Here is a 26,774-nt window from a genome sequence, read left to right as displayed (position 1 = left end):
TCTTAGCTTCCTTCTGCCTACCCTGATATAGTTCACTATCCTGCTCTCTTTAGTCTGTTTACATTTTCTGAAAGCTGTCTTTTTAGATTTACAATACCTGCTACCTGCTTTGAAAGCCATATTGGTTTATGCTTTGGGATATACACCAGGCTGTCCCAAATATGAAAGAAAGCCAAGGATAAAATAATGTCTGAGTTTTCACAGCAGCTCAGATAATGGGCAGACTGAGTGGGCCAAGTGGTTTTTTTTTTAGTGATGGGCGAACATGTAGAAAATAAAAAAAATCCCACAATTTAACATTTTATAAAAGTAACTTTTTCTGAACTGAGAGGAATTTGAAAAAACACCAGTTACCCAGCGAATCGGAATTTCAGCGCAATTTACATCACTACTTCTTATCTGCTGTGGAATTCTATGTTTCTATGTAACTTCGTCACAATAAACAACATCACTTTCTGATTCCATCATTTATTATAGGAAGATCTGAATGTTTAATTTGCAATTAGTGGCACAATAGCGTCCAAAGCACAAATAATCATATGCACAATCACTGGTCAGATTATGTATCGGCAAACTGCGTGTAGCTCCGGTGGTCGATTCATCTTGGTTTAGTCTTCGCACAGTATCGGTATTTCCAACGTCTGTCTCTGCGGGACAAAGAAAATGTATTTACAGTGACTGCCGCAGACTGGGATATCTTCAAGTTAAAATGAACAATCAGAACAATAGTGCAGAAACCTGGAAGAACTATAAAGCTGCAGCTAACTTCAATTTCTTTCTATTTGTATCTTTACATTCACATGTAACCTGATTGAATTTCTCACAATCCCCATTTTCCACGGTTCTGCTTTCCGTAAAATATTACCGGGTTTGTGCCGGACGTGGCTGCATCTCCACCCCTCCCCAGTCACGGCATGTCGCTATGAGCCGGGGTAACACCTGTAGGCAGTGTTTTGTGGGGGTTTTGTATGGAACCCTTACAGTGCTCTTACAACATACCTAGTATGGCATGAGTCCTGGCATACCAGAGGCCCCTATAACTTACCAGGTACGTTATCAGCACTTGATCATTTTCTAGGGGGACGGACCAGCTAACCAGATCAAAATACAAGTGGAGCGCGGCCACTTATATTTCCAGCATCAGGGGCAAGTTGCAGCATGTGATTGCAGTCAGTGCAATCACATGACCCGAAAATTGCCAGAATACGGGTGGGTGTCAATCGTGCCGTAAGACCCCCGGCACTGAAACGGTTAAAGCCACAGTCCCCAGTTTTTTGTGCATGTATTTATATATATTTTATTGTACTCGATCTTGGGGAAATCCCCCTGTACTGTTCCCTGATCTTTAGATCTCTCTGGAGACCTCAACTTTCCTGGCATATTTGTACTTTTCTTGTGTCTGTGTGTGACACCAAATGCTACATATATGGCACCAGGGCCACCAATTGAAAGCCACAATGTCTTGTCTTGATGACGTTCCAGCTTCCTGGTGGCTGCAAGGCTGACCATAGCACCCGAGCAATAAATCGCTCTAGTTCATGTAATATATATATATATATATATAAAAAAAAACACTCTAAAAGAAATAGGCAGCACAGACTATTGATTTAAGTAAATAGAAATAACTGATACTAGTCCTCTAATTATCCCCGGCGTGCTGGCACTATTTGCCAGTACACATGTGGAATTGCACCGTGGCTGCCCAGTGTTCCCCAGATTCCTGTTTTTCGAGCCCATATATCCCAGTCCTATGTCCCACATAGATATGTCTTCCCAAGTTATAACATGCATTAAAATATGTTTTATAATGTTTTATGCTTTTACTATAAATGTCTATTCAGGTGCCGGGAAGTCAGGATAGACAATGTAGTTCAAAGAGGAGAAGGGACGTTGAGAGGTGTCGGGGTGCAAAGTGGCCGGGGCAGGGTGGAGTACTGGGTCAGGAGAACAGAGACTACCTGCAGGGAGGACACACTGGTTCCTGACTCAGTGGAGCCTGCCCAGTAGGTGGCAATGGGTTGACCGGGGGAAGCGGCAGAATGTCTGCGCATTTCCCATTGGGCAATTCGTAAGTCCCGCCCACATGGCATCCTGAGCCAGTTTGGCACGCCCCCTCCTCTGACATCAGCCAAAGCACGAGCCCCTATACCTAGTGTCTGGCGGGGAGGAATTCCCACACTCTGATTGGTCGCTCCTCCTTCCTCCATGCTGAACATAGCACAGCGGAAGGTACAGTATGTAAGGAGAAGCCCCAGTCAGAGAACCAGATGATCCTGTGTCTCGGGCCGGTGATGCAAAGGCCGGATTTTCAAAGTTGCTCTGTTGGGAATAGCAGAGAAACCGGCTTCATTTTTGGAGCTAAGAAAGCCTGCCTAGCTGAAGCTAAGTCAGACGCGAGGTCCAAGTTCTTGTTTTAGAACGTAGCGGTCGCGGCTAAGGTTTTTAGATGAAAAGAGGACCAGGAGAGCCGGGTGGATTTCCCGGTCAGGGTAAGCCTTCCGAAGCAGACGCCCTACACCTATTTTATCCCAGATTTCACCCCAGCACCCCAGCATGTGTGTATATTTCCTGTATCTTTGTATTTCACTGTGTGTACGCGAGTTTACCCAAATAAACCTCATTTTATTCCATTACTGTGTTTAGCCTAGTGAATGATCCCGGTATAAGTTTGTTAAAAGTTCTTGTCTCCTGTGACATGTAGGAACAAGCATCAATAAATTCCCAATGAGTATTTCCTCATCATTCCATAATTACTGTAAGGAGTGTCTGTTTGATCCCTAGAAAAAGTATCTGAAACTCAGTTCCCCACAAACATATTAGTGTCAGAATGTGATGAGCAGTGTGGGCCGGTGCTGTTACTATGTAAATCAAGAAGACAAAAAGAAAAGTGATGGCTGTTTCGGATAAAAAATACTGAAAGAGTAAAAAGCCGTTAAAGTCCAAAAGGGATTCCCCTTGCAGGAGACAAATGCTTACCCTTTGCTGTTATCACTGTAACTGGATGTTCCTACAAGGTAGTAATTAACGGGCACGTCCCATCTCAGGTTAGCATCAAAACCATTGATGTATTCGCTCCACTGGCAGTTATGGGCAACTTGTATCTCCCCCCCGCAGCAGTAATACTTCCACCTGCAGACGAAAACTGTCATTCCCAGAGCTACCAACCCAACATCTACCAGTAACCCAACCACACTGTCCCAATCGTCCCTATCATGAGGCAGGCTTCTGAGGTTTAGCTGACATATTATCCAGTATGAAACCAATATTCTGCACTGTCTGATGGCAAGGTAAAAATCAAACAGGAAGCCTTGGTTAAAGGTACAGCTGTGTAAAATGTTCAGATAATCATTTCATACGAAAGAGTTGTCAATGAGATACACACACACACACACACACACACCTTCAGCCATTGCTGCTGGATTAAATGCCATACCAAGTATTGCGGTTACAAGACTCTCTTCTCCATGTTCATCCAACAAACTTTCTTATTGTATCCTCATCTTACTTGTGGTTGTTATTTGTCTGTAGATGTCTTTTGGAAGGCAGTCAAGAACCATTTGAGTCCAACAATGGCTATTTTTTCTTGTGGCATAGTTAGGGTGACCTGATGTCCCGGTTTAGCCGGGACAGTCCCGTTTTTGTGCGCTAGCCCGGTTTCCAATTAATTATCAAAATGTCCCATTTTTTTGTTGCGGTCCCAGTTTTTAGCGCTGCAGGAGAAGGATGCTGGCTGCCCTCCAGAGCAGGGGGGGGGAAATGCAAGTGAGTCGCAGGCGAATGCCGGGCAGGGGACGGAGATCTGATAAGGATGCCGGGTGGGGGCGGTGATAGCAGGAGAATGCCGGGCTGTGATTGGAGGATGTCGGGCAGGGGCGGAGTTTTGACAAGGTGCGGCAAGCCTGGCCCTCCCCTTCCCTCAGCACCGCCCACCTCCCTTCTGTCCTCTAGTACCGCAGGGCCCTCCCCTTCCCTCGGCACCGCCCACCTCCCTTCTCTCCTCTAGTACCGCAGGGCCCTCCCCTTCCCTCGGCACCACCCTCTGTCCCTCCCTTCCTTAGGCTCCGCAGGCCTGCTGGTCTCTCCTCTGTGCCGGCCATGCTGCTCAAGCAGGCACATCCACGGGCCCCAGGTAAGCCCACATGTCCCCTTATATCACACTCCCAGGCAACTTACCCACCCACAGGGGGGGAGAGGGCTTATTTTTATGTGTGTGTTTGGGGAGGGGGCTTATTGTGTGTTTGTTTCACTGAGTGTGTGTGTGTGTGTGTGTGTGTGTGGGGGGGGTGTCTGTGTCTCTGTGTCACTGTGAGGGGGTGTCTGTGTAACTGTGTGTGTGTTTGTGTGTCTCTGTGTTACTGTGTTTGTGTGTCTCTGTGTGTGTGTGGGTGTCTGTGTCTCTATGTCACTGTGTGTGTGTGTCACTGTGTATGTGTGTGTGTCACTGTGTGTGTGTGTGTGTCACTGTGTGTGCATCACTGTCTGTGTGTGTTTATCACTGTTTGTGTTTGTGTCACTGTCTCTGTGTGTATGTGCGTGTGTGTCACTGTCTGTGTGTGTGTCACTGTCTGTGTGTGTGTGTGTGTCACTGTCTGTCTGTATGTGTATGTGTCACTGTCTGTGTGTGAGAGTCACCGTGTGTGTCACTGTCTGTGTGTGTATGTGTGTGTGTGTCACTGTCTGTGTGTGTGTGTCACTGTCTCTCTGTATGTGTGTGTGTCAATGTCTGTGTGTGTGTCACCGTGTGTGCACGTATATTGGGGAGGGAGGTTATTGAGTTTGGGGAGGAGAGAAAAATACATTGGGTGGGAGTGTAAGAGAGAGAGAGGGGGGGGAAAGGAAAATGTGACTGGGGAGTGTAAGAGGGGGTGAGAGTGAGGAGGTGTGTGAGAAGGAGAGTGTAAGAGAAAACAGGGGAGAGGGGAGGGGGTTCTCGAAATCCGCCAAAACGTGGGTTGAGGGCCCCGGTGGAAACGTTGATCATGGGCCCTGTGAAAGCTGTCTGTGGGCCTGCATGCAGTGATGTCACTTACTGTCATGAGGAGAGCAAGAGACCCTATTTTGCAAAGTGCAATATACACACAAGGTCAGTAATGTATTTTTTTTTTTAATGTCTTAATTTGAATTAATGCCTGCATTTTTTATTTAATTGTAATTAATGTCAATTAATTATTTATTTATTTGTAATTAATGTCTTCATTAGTAGTTAGGTCTGGTTTCACTGGCTACTAGCCTGCCCTCCTTCTGGCAGTAAGCCCAATAGAGCAGGCTTGCCATGAGTAATCATGGGTTTTACCCACCTCCTGCAGCTTCAGGGTGTCACAGGGGAGGCGGTGCAGCCAAGTCTTGTGTCCAATCAGGGACTCGGGGCTGGTTCCTGCTTTTCCTGTACTTTAGGAGCTTCACTTCCTGTTCTGTCTCTACCTTTGATAGTGGCCAGTCTACACAAACCAGTTGGCAGGGCTCTGCCAATCTGTGGGCCCTCCCTTAGGGGAGCGGCGGGAGACTATTTCTCTTACTCCACAGGGAGTAAGAGAAGAGCTAGGACCGGTGCCATAGGCTGGGAGTGCAGGTCCAGGGACATCCTGAGGGTGAAGGCCCTAAGCTCTACTGATGGATGCTGTGTATGTTGTGTGAAGCCTGCAGTGTGAATAAAGTGTTCCGGTTTAACTATACCTTCCTGCCTGAGACTGCAGTCTATCAGCGGGAAGGCTAAAGATACTCTCCTACAAGGAATTGCTCCCCACATCCCTGGGGCCTGTAAGAGATGGAGGCGCTGTCACCGTGAGTACGAATCAGTTGTTACCCCGGAAGCCTGTTCTGACATCCCCTACCATCATGCAGGAGACTCAGATCTACTGTAAGCCAGCAGGTATGCTCCAACACACTCCATGTAGCAGCAGAATCTCAAATAGCGGGAGGGGGATGGGGGGTACATGGGCTACATACAGTAGAGAAAGTACATTTCAGATTTCAGGCTGTAAAATGGTTTGTTTTATTTCTGATAGTGAGATCCCTTTACTTAATAAAATTTGTTATGTTGAACTTAAACTTTAAAAAGGCTGGTTTGTGGGGGGTTTTCTGCTGCTGTCTAGAAATTTTAATGCTGATTTCAAATTCATATTTGTGCACCCTTTTTCCTGCAGCGTGGGCACTCACAACGGACATTGTCGTGCCTGCCACGAGTACGAGTTTTGACAGACCACCACTGATCCATACAGACCTCAGGTCAGTCCAGAAAATAATAAAAATAATAAAAAAATATATAAATGTTACTTTTGATTCCTTATTTCAACTGTTTTAGAAATCGCGCACACGCATGCACGGAACCAGGGGGTGAGGGAGCAGAGAGAGCAATAAAGGGAGAGAAGAGGGGGAGACGAGCGTTTGTGTTATTTTAAGAATCGGAAATAAATACATTTTGAAGTAGTAATCATCCCCCACGAACTGGCATTCCTGGCCAATAATGCGCTGCCCCTGGCTGTAAGAGTTTAAGGTCCCAAGCAAAGCCCCCACCTCTATTCACACAAACACACACTGCAGCCCCCACCTCTATACACACAAACACACCCTGCAGCCCCCACCTCTATACACACAAACATACCCTGCAGCCCCCACCTCTATACACAAACAAACTGCAAGCCCCACCTCTATACACACAAGCACACACTGCAGCCAGGGTTGCCACCTTGACTAACCCGGAGAAAACATTTTTTTTAGATCTTTTATTATATATTTATTTATCTTGCCTTTGACTGTATCCTCCCCTCTAAATTCCATCAACATGGCTGCGCGACGTCATGTAATGCCCATTGCCATAACAACGAGACGCTCCGTGACGTCACGTGGCATCAAGTTGATATGACAACAGGACGCATTATAGCGCTGAGGCATCACGTGATACCACATTGTCATTGCAACATGTCACCGCCTGACTTCATTGTCTCGTTGTCATGGCAACGGGGTGCGTCACGTGATGTCATTTGTTTTATAAATAATTTTTTAATGTGTCCCTGTATTTCATTTTGTACTCTAGAGTGCTTGCATTGGGATGCTTTTTTCTCTTCGTTTTCATACATACATATATATATATACTGTATATATTTTTTTTGATATAGATATAAGAAGAGAATACAGAAAGCACTAATAATAGATGTAACATATATATTGTGATTAAGCCTTTATCGTCTATGATAAATAAAACTGCTGTTAGTATGAATAAAGTTCTTGGCGCCCATAATTGCATTACCAACGCCCGACCTGCAGGAATCCAGCACCCTGACAAGGTAATAGAGACTGAGTAAGCCAATGAATGAGGCACTTAAACTCATTAGAATGCCGGGCCAGGAGGGTTACACATATATATTGGAATACAACTTGACAAAGTTGATAGATATGTTTGCCTTGGCCAGCAATGGACACTTTTTGAATAAAATCAATAGAAGAATGAAAATTGGATGGAGCATATTTGGAAGAAAGAAAGAATACCTTTCTCCTCAACACTGTATACGCTTGTATATAAAAGGTACATTGCCAATATATTGTTTCTTGTGTTGTGCACATTAATTATGCATCCATCATTCGCCAAAGAGATAGAAGAACAGTAAGTAACAGCTCAGATTAGAATAACACGGGGAAGAACAAAATTAGAAACATATTCATTTTAACTGCAAACAAATAAATACATAAATGGCTTTACAGGGGATTGAATTTTTTGAAGGAAGCCAATTACATTAAAATGAAGGGTTCTCTAGCACGTGTCTTTACCTCCAGTCCTCCTTTTTGTTATTGTAGTGACTGTTCATGCCACTTATGACCAAGCCAAACGGACAGGTGAAGTCAAACTTTTCATTGATGTCATTGACGTAGTCGGTCCAGTAGCAAAATTCAAGTAAGCTGAAGGTTTTCTTGCAGCCGAAATCCCAGACTTGGTCTTTGTAGCTATTCTGATGCTTACTGGAGGAACATAAAGATGATGTCATGGCAAGTGTCTTATATCCAGGGTCGTTAGAAGAGTATTATGCGCCCTAGGTGAACATTAAGCCTAGCGCCCCTCCCCGTCCACACAATTAACGTTCAAAAATGTACATTGTGCATTAGAATCAATAAAACAATTTTTTTTTATAATTACGGATTTTACATTCAATAGGAGAATATGATACTGATTGTACATTCTAATTGTCTTGTGAGGGGGTAGTTATCTGTCATGGGGGAGGGGGAGTAGTTGGGTACCTGGGAGGGGGAGGGACAAGAATGAGGTAAGGGTCTGGGGGTGGGTAGGGTGATGACGGACGTGGAGGGTGAGATAGAGTGTGCTTACCTCCAGGCTTGGAGGATGGAGGGGCCCTGCTGGACGACTTCCAGAAAGGCTCGCAGAGGTGCCTGTCAGAGGGTGTTCACAGAGGTACCTGTCAGTTACACCAGCCCCTAGCAGGCCCCTCTGAGAGACACCTCTGCAGATATGGCACATGCTAGTGTCGCTGGCAGGATACTCGGTCCCCCTGAGTCCCTGGGCCCAGGACAGTAGTCCCAGCTCTCCCGCTGTGGGCAGCCCTGCTGCTAAATGGAATTCCCAGTTGCTTAGTGGTTAAACTGTACCTGATTGTCACTCATACCCATTAGAAACAAATATGCCTTCTACTGGATCCAGCCAGATCTCTGCCTTTATGTACCAATGCAAGACAAAACAAACCCTTTGCTGTCAGAGGGAGCTCTCTATCTGCAAGTGAGGTCGTGAGAGCTGATGAGTGAGCTATATCTATGACAAGCTCTCATGCTGGTCCATCAAAATGTGTCTCTTCCTGCTAAATTACCTAGTATTCTCCAGAACCAACACAGTTACTCCGACATTCATGAACATTGAATCCCTCAATCGTATGGGAACACTGTTACCTTATGATTAAGCTGATGCTTTGATGATCTGGACACACAAAATTAAGAGTCTTGTAGTTGTCGACCCATCTTGTATTTTCTGTGCTTCCTGCAAAAAAATACAAAGAATAAATGTTATAAAGTCTCATTTTATTATGATTTTTTTTTAAAAGATTACCAAGAAACTTTATATGCCGATTATTAGATTATTAGGAATAGTGATGGAATATTAACTGGAAATGGAGAAATGTCATTAAAATATACTAAAATACCAAAGAGATGGGTGATAGTAATGGAGGTATTCAAGTCTGCACCAGAGAGAACACTAATAAATGAAAGAGCAATGTGTGTGGCAGAGAGAGTAACAATAGTGAGTGAAGGCGTATTACTGCAGGTGAGGCAGAGCAGGTGCTACTGATTGAGGTATATAGATGTAGCCGTGATTCGCCCCAAAGATGGGAGGTTGCGCTTGCAAAGAGTAGTTGCAAAAGCCCGCGAAGGAGGAGAGTGCATTTGGCGGGAGGAAGAGCAGCCCCTTGACCCAGCAGCCCTTCGGGGAGAGTCAGGTGAGCGGGTCTAGCCTATGAGTGAAGGAGTTGCCAGAGATATAGGCAGTGTTTGCGCGCACGTGGAGTGAGAGCTGATTGGAGAGGAGAGGAGACAGAGAGACTGTGAGCGGAGGTTGACCCACCCCGGCGCAGGCCAGGTGCCCCCGGCCCAGCTAGCCCCGAGTCACCTTAGAGACAAGCAGAGCTAGGGATCGCCTTAGTCAGGTTCCTGCCCCCTAAGTACCGTTGGTTTTAACCGGGACTGTTCTGTCGAGAGGGAGGTCTGTGATTAGACCCCTTTGAGGTTGCCAGAGTCTGGGTGGGAGCGCCCCGGACCCTAGAGAGAGAGAGACATAGAGCGGTGTCGATGCCCAGAGACCCTTTGTGAAGATCGTGGCAGTTCCGAGCCCCAGAGGGCTCGGCAAGTATTTCATCAAGTGCACCAACTATATCTTTCATTCAATCGAGACATAGTGGCTGCGCAGTCACCCATACACACACATAGGGCCTGCTGTGAGCGTGAGGACTAAGCAGTACGGATTGGACACGGGGTGGGATCACCCGGTGGCGGGTGTGGGGATTATTGTTGGCGTCCGCCGAGGCGCAAGTTGTGGTGCGTCCGCCGTGGCGCCCGGAGATGGTGACGTCCACCGAGGCATGTTATATACTGTGTACCTGTATATCGGAATGTTATGGCCTGTAATGTACCGTGGGTTTAATCTGCCAGTAAACGAGAGTGGTTTAGAACTTGATTGTGTAAGTGTAATTCTTGCATATACGTCCTGCGAAGACTCACTCCCCCTTTGGCGGGATCTGTCGCAGGTGGAGGCGCTGCACCCGTTAGAGATATTGCATGCATCCCGGGCTCTCCATGGCAGAGACTCAGGCCCTTGTGAGCCAGCAGGTAACACAGCACACAGTAGCAGCTTGCTAGTGATAGGAAGCAGGGCTACATATATATATATATATATTGGAACCATGTTAAAAATGGTTTTTGAAGCAAAAAGTGGCACGGTGTGCTCATTTGCATGTCATTTCCCAGAAACCCTTGCTGCAGTGGAAGTGCTGTGTGCTGGGTGATAATGGTGAAAGGCGGGGTTGCCTAAGACATGCAGATGAGCATACAGTTGTATTTACATTTGTATATATATATATATATATATATATATATACAGAGTATATATGTGCATTACGTGTCGCAGAGAGTAATAGCAGTAAATGTTAATGCGCTAACTGCAGTATGAGGGGGGTAGTAGGAAGTGCGTTAGGTAATGAGTATATTAGGGGTATGTGGTATAGTAAGTAGCTCATATCAGTAAATCTATGTGGACTAAGTATAGCAGAGTGGGGCTTGTTGTAAAGTGTCAGTGCCGTCAAATCCCAAATTAAAGAACATATTATTCTATTCTATTATTTGATAACTATATACAAATATATTCGGAAAAATACAAGGAGCTTTCAAAAGAACTATTCATCCCAAGGGCAGTACAAATGACTCAGGGCCATCCCTTAAGGTTGGAGGAAAGGAGATTTCACCAGCAACAAAGGAAAGGGTTCTTTACAATGGCAGTTAAAATGTGGAATTCATTACCCATGGAGACTGTGATGGCAGATACAATAGATTTGTTCAAAAAAAGTTTGGACATTGCTGCAGGGTACATGCAACTACACACGCAAGGTTTTCTTGATAAGGCTTATTTATTTAGCCTTAAATTATACAGCACACAAAACAAAAATAGCTTTTCTTCAGCAGACAAAACAAAATACCTTGTCTTCAGGATGGCAAACAAAATAGCTTCGCTTCAGCACAGTAAACACAACAGTCCATAAAACATGTACTTTGCAAAACAGACCTTAAATCAAGCTGTTCTCTCTCCAGAGTTTCAGGGTATTTCCCTGCTTCAGACAGCATACAAAAAGACAGACCTTCTTTCAGTAGTCTCCTCTCTCCTGAACAGATAGGGCAGCATGTGTCTACAGCCTGGGGTTTTTAACACACCTTGATTAGGCAGCTGGGATCCAACTAATTGTCCTGAGGTTCCCAGCTGAAGTTGACCTAGTCATTGCTGCACTGCAGACTAAACATAGGTCTGCCAGGCATACAGTATAGCTGGTGGCTTTTATTTACCCTGTCACAGACATCTTTATAGAAAGGAAAGGTATATAGGGATATACCAAATAAGTAAACATGGGAAGGATCTTGATCCAGGGATTAATCCGATTGCCAATTCTTAGAGTCAGGAAGGAATTTATTTTTCCCTTATTGAGATATCATAGGATGATACATATTTTTTTTGTTTGCCTTCCTCTGGATAAATAATTAAGTATATATATAGGATAAAGTATCTGTTGTCTAAATTTAGCATACAGTAGGTTGAACTTGATGGACGTATGTCTTTTTTAAACCTCATCTACTATATAACTATATTATAAAGGACATTTAAACTTGATTTTCCTATATCACATACTTCCCTAATCACTTCACTGTCCTATATCAGAGAAATATGGATGATTTACCTGGTGCCATCCTCCTGGCTGTACTTAAGGGCAGTGCCGCCCCAAATTGAGTAGTGCCTCTACCCCCATCAGAGAGGCAGGTCACACAACTAAGAGCCTGACCATTGGGCCTTCTCTAGTCCTCTTCCCCTCGGGTTAGAGTGAATGTGTACCATACCTCTGCTCCTGCTAGAGTGGCAGGGAAGAGCTGGGACTGCTGCGGGTGCCCTTGGCCTGTAGTGAAGGTCCAGGGACCATCCTTCAGTGGTAGCTGAGAATTACTGTTGCTAGCTGGACCTTCTGTGTACTGTGCTGCACAGAGAGAGAGAGAGACAATAAACTGTTCCTAATATTATACCTCCTGCCTGGGTTGTGATCTACTTGGGGGAGAGGTAACTGGTTCTACCGTGGGAGATCATCTTCACTTCCCTGGATCATACGGCAGATGGAGGCACTGCACTGCTAAGGAGAAATGTGGGGTATAAACCCCAGAATCCTTGTCCTGTGTCCCCACTACCACCGGCGGATGACTCAGGCCTCCTGTTTCCAGCAGGTATCATGCACCACATGATCAGTACAGGCCAAATCCCCCACGGGTGGGGGAAACACTGTTACAATTGGAGGCACTGCTGAGATCTGTAACAGTACAGGCTTTCAGCGAAACAAGGCTGGAAGTACAAAGGTATGCTTGCAGAGCAAGTACCGAGAGAAGGAGGTAGGCTAGGTATAGTGTCCGGGGGACCCCGGCATACCATAACCAGGGAACAGATTTCCCCACCATGGACCTATGACTTGGACAGCCCTATCGGGTGAATGGTCTGGAGACACAAAGGCTATTGCTGTTCTCAGTCACCCTGAGGAGGGTCGTCGGGATGCCTAAAGTGGGTGCTCTGGTTAATTTAGTCCCAGAAGCCGCTGGAGAGGGTCCACGATTCTGGCAGCCAAGAGGAGGCGGCGCACGGTACTGATAGGGAGTATCTTAGGAGGGGTGCCTGACGTACAAGGTGCCTGGACCCCTCTGTTGGAAGAAGCCCAGAGTACCGCTAGCCATAGCCAGATCATGGAACCACAGAGTGCTTGTAATGGACTGTGAACGTTTGCAGCGTATCAAAATGGAGCTTTGCTAGCCTGGGGTTTAACCTGCTCTTGATAGATCGCAACCATGTGCTGTACAGATCTAGTTGGAAGGGCCTTCCCATCGGATTCGTGACTCCTGTGGGGTCAGAGAATGGACTGTGCTCACAATGGAGCTTCCCCTGCCCAGGAATGCACCACGTGAGGCGCACTATCCAAAATGGCAGTTCCCGCCGAGAATGGGAACTGCGTGGAAGGCTTGCAAACAAGCTGCACGCCTTGTTGCAAAGTTCTGCAAGGGTCTGGCGTGAACCAAACTGCGCGGATGTGGCAAACCAAACCCTCAGTTCTTTGGAGCCTGGCGAGTGAAAGGATTGAGACTACCCTTGCTCCTGTGCCGTATATACAAGCAGAGTTGAAAATGTCTGGAGATATGGATTTCACCCACTAGCGGTTATCAGGAGGTCTTCTGGTGGTAAAAGTGGAAGAGAAGAGGCACCTTCACAGACAAGGATGCGATGACCCCACTACCTGGTTGGTCGGCCCTGTTGCTAAATCGATATCTACCTCAACTCTGCAGGCCTCAGAGGGCCCACGCGTCCCGGAAGAGGATCCAGGGGATACAAGTACCCCTATGATCACAGAGCAGGCAGAGACGTTTCCAGACCCGGTCCCCATCGAGAAACCAGAGATGGTCAGAGAGCCGGAACCAGCCCATGAGCAACTGGGTAAGAGGACTGCCTAGGGTGGAGAAACCCCCCTGTTCTCAGAGACGCAGGAGTAGGGCACAGCCCTGCTGATTGCCACTGAGGACTCGGAAATGATCCGGTGTCTTCCGCTGTGGAGGTGTCCCTTCCCTCCTCCCGAAACAGTAGCAGACGGTCATCTGTGGTGTTTCGACCATTGTTGAATATGCTGACAGACGCTATGGAGAATCAGAGCAGTTCCAGTGGCTCAGAGCGACGGAGGAGTCCTGCTTCAGTGACCGCGACTGTGAGTCCTGAAAGGCGGATGAGCTTACCTCTTGTGGACGCATCCAGAGTCCAACCCAGGGATTCTACGGTACCAACGGAGGAACCTGCTGGTGCCGATGTCCATGCGGATGACGACAATGCCACACCCGTGCAACAACCGGATGTCGACGTGCTTCCGGTGCGGGATCTGGAGTCGTACCAGGACTAGCGACTGCCGGGGCAGAGGAAAAGCCCCCCGATTCCCGCTCCGATGAGTACCGCTATAACTCCGGTGAAAGGAGTCGCTTTTATACAGGCTATGAAGTAACGGTTGGCCCGTAAGCAAGCAGCAGCTGCTGTGCCCAATACGGCCATGACCCCCAAAGAAATTGCCCATTATCATGACTATTTACTGGCCCATAGGCCTACGCCCAAGCCGGCTCCTGCATCGCATGTAGTCCATATCACGTTGGTGTCGGGTGCAGGTAATATGTCCACTCGTGACGTTGACCAGGACTGTGCTACATTTAAGGCCCCGTATCCCTCTACCACCACCGCTGTTTTCCCTGATAGTTCTGTTCCTGAGGGAAAATCCACCCGGATCAGCCAAGGTGGTGCTCCATATATAACAACAAAGAAATGTGATCAAAGACAACCAAACACAGTATCCCCACAAATTGCACTCAACCAAATTGATGAAGAAATTCTTTGGATCAACAGATTGATACAATGTATTATGATTTATACATATTTATCATGAGGGCAAAGGGATAATGTATATATCCATAAAAGACTGGTCAAAAACCTCCTCAGAAATGACAAAATAATACAATTTTATTCAATCAAAAATGTGTGCTTCTTATATACAAAGTGAATGTTAAAATCATGTGTGGTGGGATTCTAAGCTACAGCTGGTAAGTCAATTGGTTGCAGATAACAATCAATGAATGCTCTGCCGTATAATGTTACTTACAGTAACTAAGCAATAGGGAGAACGTTCATGTCGGTTACATAAGTCCTATTGTTATAATTATACCGACATTTCATCATTGGAACTTAAAATCCAGGACAAAATACAATGAACAAATCAATTGTGTATTTTCTCTGTCTTATGAAAAATATATTTGTCCATGTGACATCCCTAACTCGGTGAATCTCTTCAAATTCATTTTATCATGTATAAAATGTAACTCCAATGTAATTATAACACCTGCCAATAGATCAAAGTTGGTATACTCTGTGTTCGCTTCGCTCAACACTTAACACAGCAAAATCAGGGTAGCCAGCCTATTGCTTGGATGACGAAGCCGGATACAGTCTATGCAGACTGGGCAAAACGTGTTGAGTGGTATCTTTTTGGACTAGAAGGGGATCCGTAGTTCACAAGCCGAGGAGCTGTGACGTCACACGCCGGGACGGGCGCAAAGAGACAGGCCCTGACAGCAGATTACACGGAGAGAAGGCTTAGAAGACCCAGGGGAGGCGGTGAGAGCGCTTTGACCATCCGTTTTTTCACTAATGATGTGATAAATGCCTGTTTTTATTATGCACATTGTAAGTGCGCATTTTTATATCTTTTTTACATAAAAATTGATTATCAGACCGATCGCGCTATGTAGTGTCCTCTTGTCTCTCCTATATACAGTATATTCGTATACTGCTGAGTGTGTCCCTGAGGGAGATCCAGACTGCGTTTATTTCATATGGGTAGCAGCCCAAATTGCAAACTGCTCAATATACATCTGAATCTTGTGAGTAGGCTGAACACTCGAGCAAAGATTACAGCATAAGCCAGATTGTTGCATTTTATACATCTGCACTTAAATTTGTGTATTCTCTCTTCCTTCTTATCCCATATATGCTCCTCCTGGATTGTTTGAAATATTGGATACTCTAAAAACATTAGAATAGTGGTATCTTCTATTATTCCTGCAGACCTTATTCGGTACAATATGTGCATATAAAACCATTAATTAAACTTACTCCGTGAGTAAGCATAGACAATATATTATCAGGTAAGTAAATCAAATCAATACAGAAATGCACTTAAGCCAATAGCGATTCAAACACGGGATATCTTTCCAGCTGTACGGCAAAGAGTTAATTTGTTGCCGGTGTGTCTTACTCAAAAGTCTACTTAGCTATAACCGCAATTCAATGTCCGTGCAGTTACCCCACATTTGATCTTAGTGCAGACGAGTAATTCACGATTAATAAACAATCTCACCACTTTCTTTGTGGTATTCAAGGTGGTGATCCACCTGGAGAAGCTGACCGCGCCGCCAGGGAATATTACTCTTAAAAGAGGAGCCTGCTGGCCTCTAAGACTATTATTCCATCTGCAGATTGGAAAGACTGGTCTTGGGGGAATACCATGTTATTAGATGACAAATGTATTGATGATGTGGGAGATGATACCGCTGAAAGTGTTACTTCTGGGGGAAGTCAGCGGGCAATGTCTGTACATTGTAAGTGTTCATGGTTCTCCTCACGCACAGGTTCATCTTTAGCAGCACCAGCAAAGTCATTGCGCTGGTGGCACCCTAGGTTTCGGGGTTATGTACCATACATGGACCGCACCCAGTTTCTATTAGAAACAGAGGATATAATAGATTATTGGTGGGCGGTGTAGCACTTGCCACCATCGGTGCTAGGGCAGTAGCAAAAAGCATTGTTAGTGATTTTTATTAGAGTAGGTTTCCCTAGTGAGATTCTAACCGATCAAGGGTCACAATTCATGAGTGAATTGTTACAGTGTCTCTGAGATGCGTGCGGGGTGAAGCACCTGCGCACGACCCCTTATCTCCAGACAAACTGATTATGTGATAGGCTCAATGGTACCCTGAAGCAGATGCTGCGAGCTTTTATAGAGGCTGAAGGGAAGGACTGGGAGATTCCTCTACAGCACTTGCACTTTGCATACCGAGAAGTAACGCAAGAATCCACCGGGTTCTCTCCCTTTGAGCTGCTGTATGGTTGCAGGGTACGGGAACCTCTGGAACTTTTCCGTGAGGGATAGGAAGGGGAGACTACTAATACTGATGCTTCTGTGCTTCAGCTTGTAGTAGATCTCGGAGACCGGCTAGAAATGCTTATGGGATTGGCACAGGCTAATCTCAAGGAGGCTCAGACCAAGCAGAAAGCTTGGTATGACCAAAATGCCCGTAGCAGATCGTTCATCCCAGGACAGCAAGTGCTTGTTCTAAAGTCCACTCAGCAGAACAAATGAATGGCTGCCTGGTCTGGACCGTACACGGTTCTCAGAAAGATGAATGAGTACAACTATGTTGTGCAGCTAGATGGTGAGACAGGAAAAACTAGGACATCATATAAACATGCTGAAAGAGTATTTTGCCCCAAGTGTGGCATCAGTGCTGGCTATCTGTAGCCCACCGATGGGGGACCCGGCGAGCAATGCTTTGCCTGACCTCATCTAGTGCAGGTTGAGATAGGATCCGAGCTCAGTGAGCGGCAGAGTGTACAGGTGAGAGCTATGTATAGGGTTCTGTACACGGACAAGCTGGGCAGAACACATATCACAAATCACCCAGTGCTCACAGGTGAGCTGAGACCGCTGCATAAGCATGCCTATAGTGTATCATCAGAGGTGAAGGGCAGTATAGAGAGGGAGGTAGAGGAGATGCTGGCCCTAGGGGTAATTGTACCGTCCCAGAGCCCTTGGGCTTGCCCGGTAGTCCTAGTGCCTAAGGACGGGACCACCCGCTTCTGTGTGGACTACCGACAGCTCAATGCAAGGACGGTGCCAGATGCTTATCTTATGCCCTGCATGGATGAGCTGTTAGATGAGCTCGCGGATCAAAGTATCTGACAACCATGGATCTGAGCAAGGGGTATTGGCAGATCCCGCTGACCCAGGAGGCTAGGGAGAAGTCAGCATTCCTTTCTCCAAGTGGCCTCTATGAATTTTTAGTTTAGTGATGCCATTTGGGATGAAGAATGCCCCGGCTACCTTCTAACGCCTGGTCAATAGGTTACTGGAAGGGATGCAGGGTTTCACAGGGGCATGCCTGGATGACATAGCAGTGTTTAGCGGTGGTGCAGAGCAGAATTAGGGAGGCAGGGCTCACATTGAAACCCACCAAGTGTTTAGTAGGTTTGGCAGAGGTTCTGTACCTAGGGCACAGGGTGGGTGGAGGGCATCACAAGTCTGAACCAGCTAAGGTTGAGGCTATAGTGCAGTGGCCTGTCCCCAAGACTAAGAAGCAGGTTATGACTTTTTTAGGCACCGCTGGCTGTTATAGGAAGTTTGTCCCACAGTACAGCACCAGGGCTAAACCCCTTACAGATCTGACACAGAAGCGACTCCCAGTTCTGGTAGCCTGGTCTCCTGCCTGTGAAACAGCATTTCAGGCACTCAAGACAGCGCTAGCCAGTGCACCCATCCTTGCAGCCCCTTACTATTCAAAAAGACTTTTGGTGAAGACCGATGCCTCCGACTTCGGTATTGGTGCTATACTCAGTCAAGTGAACTGGGTGAACTAGGGTGAACTAGGGAACGGAGCTGTGAATTGGGGGGGGGGGGAATGGAGCTGTGAACGGGGGTGGACGGACATGTGAACGGGGTTGGGACCGGAGCTGTGAAGGGGGGGGGGGGGTCCGGATTGCTGTAAACAGGGGGAAAGAGAGAGGGGGGAGGGAGGAGAGGGGGAAGGGGGATAGAGAGTGAGAGGTGAATGGGGACAGTGAGAGGGGGGTAGCGGAGAGAAACAGGAGGAGCGGAGAGAGAGGGGGGAGCGGGGACAGAGGGGGAGCAGGAAAATTACATCCCGGGCAACGCCGGGTATATCAGCTAGTTTATTATAGAACTTTGTAACTCCTTTCTCTAGATCTTTTATTGCATCTCTGCTATCATATCACATAATCCACATTCATTCCGATTTGAGTTCTGTTATTTTAGGCACATACGGTGTTAACCAATTCCTTCATATAAGATATTTTTTGCCACGGTCACTGTTACTATCGCTAATTTAGGGAATGATTGCTTACTCACTTTATCTTTTTTTTTCTTCAAAATTCCCAAATAATAACACAAGATAAGATTTTTCAAATCTACCCACAAGAGTTTTATTCACAAACGGAACGTCCTTATTCCAGAATTGTGAGATTTGGACACACACCCAAAATCCGTGTTTTAAATCCGCTTTCCCTTGTTGCATTTTACACTTCTTCCTTTTGAGTTATGTGAGCTCTCTGCCAATGGAGAAATTGTATTTTGTTTTTAAAGGGGCTCGTACCCCTTTCACCGCAACAGGGGCCAGAAATGCATTTGCTACGCAATGAGCTGCGGGCCCTTATGGCAGTGAAAGGGTTAAATATGGATACAATTGTTAGGGACCTGTGAGAAAGCGTCATATGACGTGAAACATGCGTCAATAAACGTCCTGACGTCAGCGAGGGCCACGATAGTTGGGGCGAGTGTGCTTACCTGCAACTTTGCATGATGGAGGGGCCCTGCTGGAGGCCTGCCAGAGGGGCTCACAGAGGTGCCTGTCAGATGGTGTTCTATCAGATCAACCGGCCTCCAGCAGGCACACTTTGAGAGACACCACTGGAGATCTAGCACATGTTAATGTAGCTTGCAGGGAGCCCGGCTAAGTCCCTGGACCCTGGGCCTGGGTCAGTAGCCCCATCTGTCCCTGCTGTTGACAGCCCTACTGCTACATGAAATTCCCAGTTTCCCTGTGAGAAAGCGTCATGTTGCAAAACGTGCGTCGGTCACTGTCCAGAAGTCATTATGTTAGTAGCATGTGATACTGAGGCGTACTAACATTCTACTAGATCCTCTGATTGGCTTTGCTCCTGACGTAGAATAAGAAGCAAAGTATCAAATTCTTAAATACTTGTGCAATACCTAACAGCCTACAATATACTAAAATAGCAGCGCAGGGCTTATGTATCTTCGTTTTATTAACTATTCAAGGCCAGAATCAGCTAATAGAGGACTACCATCTAGTAACATACTAACCAGACTACGTAAGAACAAACAAAGCATAGCTACAGTATATGAAGTACCAGTTGCAATAGTAATGATACACAGTTACTTGGTGATATAATGTAAACACATCTCTAGCAATTGCTGAATAATTTTCTATACTCTAACTGAGCCCTCCAGATACTGTATTGTAAATAAAAGCTCTACATTAACCCTATATCCAGGGGATCAAATTAAAGCCTAAACTGCTAAATATTTATTTAAAAGCTATAGAGTCAAACATATCATATAATACACACAGAGTGGACTATAAATGCTTAAATATTACTGATGAAGCTAATACTTGAATATAGTCCAACATAGAATGTTGTAAATATATACACACTATGTACACTGACACAAATAGATGATAGTAGAGTATTACCATCACTGTTCTCATCTGTACATTTAATTAGATATTAGATTATCTTCAGGATAACAGCCTTCCTCGGTTCAATCACATTTTTATTTGTGCAATTCACTGTATATAACATTATCACCTACATGTTTGTGTCTTAATAAATATTCTGATTATATTTTACAAATATACCTAATAAAGGTTAAATATTAGTAAATCTATCATTACAAATCTAGTGTATGAGAGAGTGCAGTATACAGAGATCTATGTTCTTTTGCTATTTATCAGTTGTTAGGGATCTAAGAAACCTCTTGGTGTAAGAGCCTCAGGTGCAGCTAGAGCAGCATATAACGATAAAGAGACAGAGATAAACGCAGAAGTGACAGACACCATAAGATACAGCAATCACAGAACAAGACCAAAGTTACCATCTCCCGAAGCATTCTCAGGTAGTGCTGCAGTGAGACCCAGTAACAGAACCAGCATCACCTTCATGACAACAGTACTGTGGGAAGTCTTGATCCCGAAGATGTTCTGAAGTCTGTTTAATATCTCTATCAAGCAGTCCCACATTCCTGAGGCTTTTATAGCCCAACCCAAGTGCCTGCCCCACTATAGTAACCAGCCGCCCTGCTAATAACATTCACTTATTTACCATATCATTTGTATTGATTGCCATCCAAAATATTTGCACAATATTAGGATATCTCTTCTTCTAGTTAAGGGTTGTTTTTTCCTATTAGATAAGTGGAGCAGTGACGTTAAGGTGCAGAGGTATATGTGTAAGTGTTAGTCGAGGTCACACACACATATATATATATATATATATATATATATATATATATATATATATATATATATATATAAACACACACACAGTGTTTGACAAATCCGGTTGCCCGATCACCAGGCGTGACCGGATTTTGCCCGCAGGCGATTGGCCCAAGCAGCGCACGTGGTTCGGTTTAATTTCCCCTGCTCGCGCTGAAAACAAACAAACAAATCCTCCTATCTGATTGCTGTGACGCAACTTGGCACGCTGAAAATGTTAAAAAAAAAAATTGACGCGCATCCAGGCTCTATATGAGCCCACACATGGAAGCAGCCTTCCTTTTCAATTGTGATCCTGCGTGAACAAGTAATTACTTTCCCATGCCCCCCTCCTATGCCTCTCCCATGCCCCCACATGCCTCTCCGATGTCCCCAATGCCTCACCGATGCCCCCCCATGCCCCTCCGATGTCCCCCATGGCTCTCCGATGTCCCTTCTGGACACAGTGAATGGGACCTGGAGCGGGACTCCCAGCTCTGGTTACGCTTAGTCTTGTGGGCTTTGGAGCGCTTCCTCACCCCCGAGCGGCTCAGTTTCTTGTTGTGTGTGAGTGTATGTGTGTATACAGACACCCATCCACAGTCAGTCACCTACCCACCCAGTCACCCACCCAGTCAGGGTCAAAGTCACCCAACCTCACCCTGTCACTGTCTCTCTTTCTCTGTCACTCTCTCTCTCTCTCTGTCACCCTCTCTCTCTCTCTGTCACCTTTCTCTCACCCTGTCACCCTGTGCCTGTCTGTCTCTTTCACTCTCACCCACTCTCTCTGTCTCTCTATCTCTCCCACACTCTCTGTTTCACACTCTGGATCTGGATATCTTATTTAAACTATATATATATCTTAACTGCTCTATACCTTCACCGAAATAAATAACCTATACTGCTTTCTTCCAAATCTGACTCAAGCTTCACACAGTAGACATCGGAATCCCCCCTAACCCAGAAGACAGGTAGGGAACACCTCCCCTCTAACATATAACATTGCGGGAATGAGGGTACCTGGACATTGAGGGACTGCGGATCAGGTAAGATCCCAGGCGGGATTGCTGCTTTAGATATTGTGAAGAGGGGGGTCCAGACAATGGTTAAGAGGTTCAGGAAACTAGTCATTCACATGTGGCTTTTTTTTCTAGATCCAACATTTATACACACACACACACGTAACTATGTAACAAGGACTAATTGTAGTAAAGTATAAATGTATTTTTTTTTAAGCGGGGCTGGGGATGGGCTGGGGCGGGGCTAGGTGGTGATTTTTGGGTGATTTGTCAAGCACTGTTTATATATATTAAATTGTTTATATACATATATATATTATTATATTTTATTTTATATATATATATATATATATATATATGAAAGAAAAAAGAAAAGAAAACAGGCGCACACCTAGTGCATTAAAGTTTAACAATAATTTTATGGAACATTTAAAACCAGACAAATGCCCACTCACAAGTAAAGCGTTATTTGAAAGCAGTTATGAGATTGGCCCTCATAAGCCAGTGGTGCCGTTCGAGCCTGTAATGGTGTCCTCTCGTGCGCGGTCTCCTTCTACCGGAAGTGACGCTCACCCGGTCTGGTGTCCCGCACAAAACGGAAGTCCCTCCAGGAAACCGAGGCCTCTCCTGACTGCCTCTAGCTGCTGCACCACCAATCAAGCCAAACGATGTGTCCACTGATCTGCTTTGCTGAGCCTCCCACAAGCTGCGTTCCTCTCAGTCTGCTCTCAGTGGGACAAATGTCTGCTCTGCTCTAGCCACGCCCTACGCGTTTCGTCATCGATGATGACTTCTTCAGGGGATACCCATTGGTTGTATCCCCACAGTATTTATAGTGAGGTTCATTTGCAAACATAATTAAAAACAATTAATCAATTACAACATTAATAAAACACTTTAAACTAGTCCATTGGTACAATTACTAATACTACACTGATCACAATGGACAAGTTCTAAGGACCACACTGTACTATTGGAGAATTTTATAGCTCATAAGATGTTAACAAATATATATGGGTAGAAAAAATGAATATTGTACTGAAACTACCTATTTGTGCAATAGAGATAATTGATAAATGTATTAAATCAACATGTAGTGCCATATAGATGTGTGGCTACTAATTGAATTACCAAGTACTTACTAGTTGGATAGAGTTAACCATACTTCATGACAATAGATGACAATTAGTTGTGATTCTATTCACAAAACATGATTGGCAATTTGGAACAAGATTTAATTGAGAGATCCCAAGAATTGGAGAATACTATCAAAACTGAATACCATCAATTAACCCCTTTATAGTATGTTCAGCAAACAATGTGCTACATAAATTAAACAAATCAGGTCTTAGGGCATGGTATAATACCTGTTGAATGATCCATCTGTGATTGATTGCAATTGGAGTCAGAGGTGGAGCAAAGAAGATGGTTTAAGCAAGAACAGAAGAATGCTCAGAAAGGCTAGCAATGAAGTGATGAAGTGACTATGTATAAATGGTGTATAATATATGTGATATTAAATAATAATGTGTTTGTGATGTATTGATAAAGTGAAATGGAAAAATTGTAATGATAAAATATATTAATATAAAGAATAGATATTAAAGTGATTGGATAATGTGTATGTGTAGGTGATTATCCAAATATTTTAATAATGAAATATAAATGTGAAGTTAATGATATGAATGAATGTATAACCTCTATTGGTAATGACGTGTAAAATGTATAAAAATGTATACATATATGTTGAGACCTGTTCTGGACTCAAACAGACACATCCGCAGTACAATGCATTATTGGGAATATATATAGCCATAATGGAATGCAATGCAATAAATGCCTCAAAAAATTCCTCAAAAAATTCTGTGAAGGATGAATATTTTAGAGAGTTGACATGTCACCATAGTTCAGAGGGAGTGCCGAAGCACTCAAACCAGACCTCCGAAGGATCACCCACCTGGAGTGATCACACTATGGTGCTAATGTCTATGTGATCATTATGTCCACTTGGGTGCAAAGTATCTAGAATATACATCCAATAGGTCTCCCTCATACACAATCTTTTGAAACGATCACCACCCATAAATGTAGGGGGAATGAACTCGATGCCCATAACTCGTAAGGACCTAGGATCTTTCGAATGTTCATTACAATAGTGGCGGGAGAGATTGTGTGTTAGACACCCATTGATTATATTTCTTCGATGCTCTAAAAACCTCGTGCTTAGGGCTCTTGATGTGCGGCCTACATATTGTAGACCGCACTCACATGATATAAGATAGATCACATAGTCACTAAGGCAGTTGATATATTCTGCTATATCATGTGATGTCCCATTGGAATAAGATTTAAATTTATTGGTTTTTATCAAATGTTTGCACGTTAAGCATCTACTTCTCCCGCATCCAAAGTTTCCCTTAACCCTAATGGGAACAGATCCATCCACTCTACAATTGTTGACTAGCTTAGATGTTTTTAATTTGCTCGGAGCAATTATTGTTTTTATACTCCTTGCTTTCCTGAAGATCACAGGAGCATGTGTTGGCAACAGGTGACCAATCTCTGGATCGCTAACCAAGATGTTCCAATGGTCATTTATTATTTTCTTAATTTGTTTGGCAGACTGATTGAACTGTGTAATAAACTGAGGTACAGAACCTGTAGAGTTAACCTTATTTTTTGATATTGTTTTACTTTTGGATTTCTCCAATAAAGACGCGCGATCCAGTAAACTGGCATCTGAAAACGATTTGTTAACAACTGCCATATCATAGCCTTTTTCCTGGAACTTCATTGAAAGATCTGTACCCTGGGTATAAAAGTCTATGTCCATTGAACAGTTGCGTCTTAATCTGTAGAACTGACTTTTTGGCACATTGTCTAACCATTTTTTATAATGATTGCTACCATATTGTAGGTAGCTGTTCGCAGCCACTGTTTTAAAGTGTGTTTTGGTATGAATGACATCTTGAGGACCCACAAATAGTTCTAAATCCAAAAATACTATGGTATCTGGGTGTGTAATATATGTGAATTTTAACCCCATATTGTTATCATTAAAGGCTTCCAAAATCTCCTCCAGGGACCCCCTCTCACCATCCCAAATAATAAGGATATCATCTATGAAGCGGCCATAGTAGACCAAACCCGCCCCCAGCGCAGCGTTCCCCCAAACATGTGTACTCTCCCACAGTCCCATGTAGAGGTTAGCATAGCCGGGAGCAAATTTGGCCCCCATGGCCGTTCCACAGATTTGCAAATAATACGTGTTTCCAAATAGAAAATAATTGTGATTCAACATAAATTTAATGCATGCTAATAGGAAAAGCCTGTGTGAAGAGTGCAACTCGGGATCTGACTCTAAAAAGTGACTAATTGCCTCGATACCTTTTAAGTGCTCAATACAGGTGTAAAGTGAGGATACATCACATGTAGCCCAGTGATAGGTATCCTTCCACTTGATGTCAGAGATGGAGTCAATGACATGCAACGTGTCCCGTATGTAAGAACGCAATTTGATGACATGGGGTTGTAAATAATAATCCACATATTGGGACACGTTGGATGTCATTGAGCCAATCCCCGACACAATAGGCCTCCCAGGTGGTTTAACTATATCTTTGTGCAATTTAGGAATGTGATAGAAAATAGGGGTTCTAGGGTGTTTAATGTATAGAAATTTGTGTTCCAATTTTGAAATAATCCCTTCAGTGAATGCGCCCCGGAGAAGATCTCGGAACTCCACCTGATAACCCTCTAAAGGGTCCTCAATAAGAGTCTGATACGATGTTGTATCAAGGAGGAGGCGATGGGCCTCACAGAGGTAGTCTGCCCTATCCTGCAGGACAATCGCCCCCCCCTTGTCAGCTTGGCGAACAATTAAATCACCATTACTTTTTATGTTTTGCAATGCCAAATTTTCTTCTTTTGTAAGGTTGTTGTATTTCAGTTCCACATTATCAAGACACAACTGTTCTAAGTCCCTCAGGACTACTGTATAGAATGTTTCAATGAAGTTGCCCTTTGATTGATAAGGGAAGTATGTTGATTTAGGGACAAATGGTGATGATTTACATTTCAGTGAAGTATCCTGATCTAGATCAATTGGGGTTAGATAGGAGTCTAAACATATATTTGAACCTTCCTCATGTATAGTGATGTCCAATAATGAGTTATTGGCTAGATCCTGGTTATCAAGTGCAGATCTTTTTATGGATGGACCCATTAGTTTTCCAGTAACATTACCATATTGTGAGTTGTTTATTTGGTCTGATTCTACTAAGAATGATGTCAGGGCATTTATACATTCTTTTTCTTGTGTATTAAATTGCAATTCCGAATGGTCATCTCCTTTCAGGGTGAAATGTCGCATCAATGTTAACTTGCGGATGTATCTATTCAGATCCACGAACAGGTCAAACCTATTGGGTGTACTATTTGGAGCATATGAAAGTCCTTTAGAAAGAAGTGATAAATGATGTGTAGTGAGTATGTGTGACGAAAGGTTGTAAATACCGTGTTTATGTGGTGTAGCTGCCAACATCTTTATTTTCTTCTGTCCTTGCTTCTTCGCTCCTCCTCTGACTCCCCTGAATCTCTTTTTCTTCGGGGTAATTGTGAATTCTGTTTCTCCCAAAGTGGATATCTCTTTTCTTT

The 26,774-nt window shown here is 44.5% G+C and overlaps 1 protein-coding gene across 1 annotated transcript; it reads right to left on the bottom strand.

Moving 5' to 3' along the window:
- Positions 1-452: 452 nt before the first annotated feature.
- LOC142496160 (hemagglutinin/amebocyte aggregation factor-like) lies at positions 453-20,869 on the bottom strand. Its single transcript, XM_075602636.1, has 5 exons — positions 20,718-20,869; positions 8,890-8,977; positions 7,765-7,953; positions 2,977-3,129; positions 453-647 (listed from the first exon to the last, which is right to left on the bottom strand). Exons 1-5 carry the CDS (start codon positions 20,860-20,862, stop codon positions 599-601), a joined length of 624 nt encoding a protein of 207 aa, XP_075458751.1. The 5' UTR covers positions 20,863-20,869; the 3' UTR covers positions 453-598.
- Between the last annotated feature and the right edge of the window lie 5,905 nt (positions 20,870-26,774).

This window comes from Ascaphus truei, chromosome 5 (assembly GCF_040206685.1).
Source record: "Ascaphus truei isolate aAscTru1 chromosome 5, aAscTru1.hap1, whole genome shotgun sequence".
Lineage (NCBI taxonomy): Eukaryota > Metazoa > Chordata > Amphibia > Anura > Ascaphidae > Ascaphus > Ascaphus truei.
Note: the sequence above shows the minus strand (reverse complement) of the source record. Positions and strands in the feature narration are given on the sequence as shown.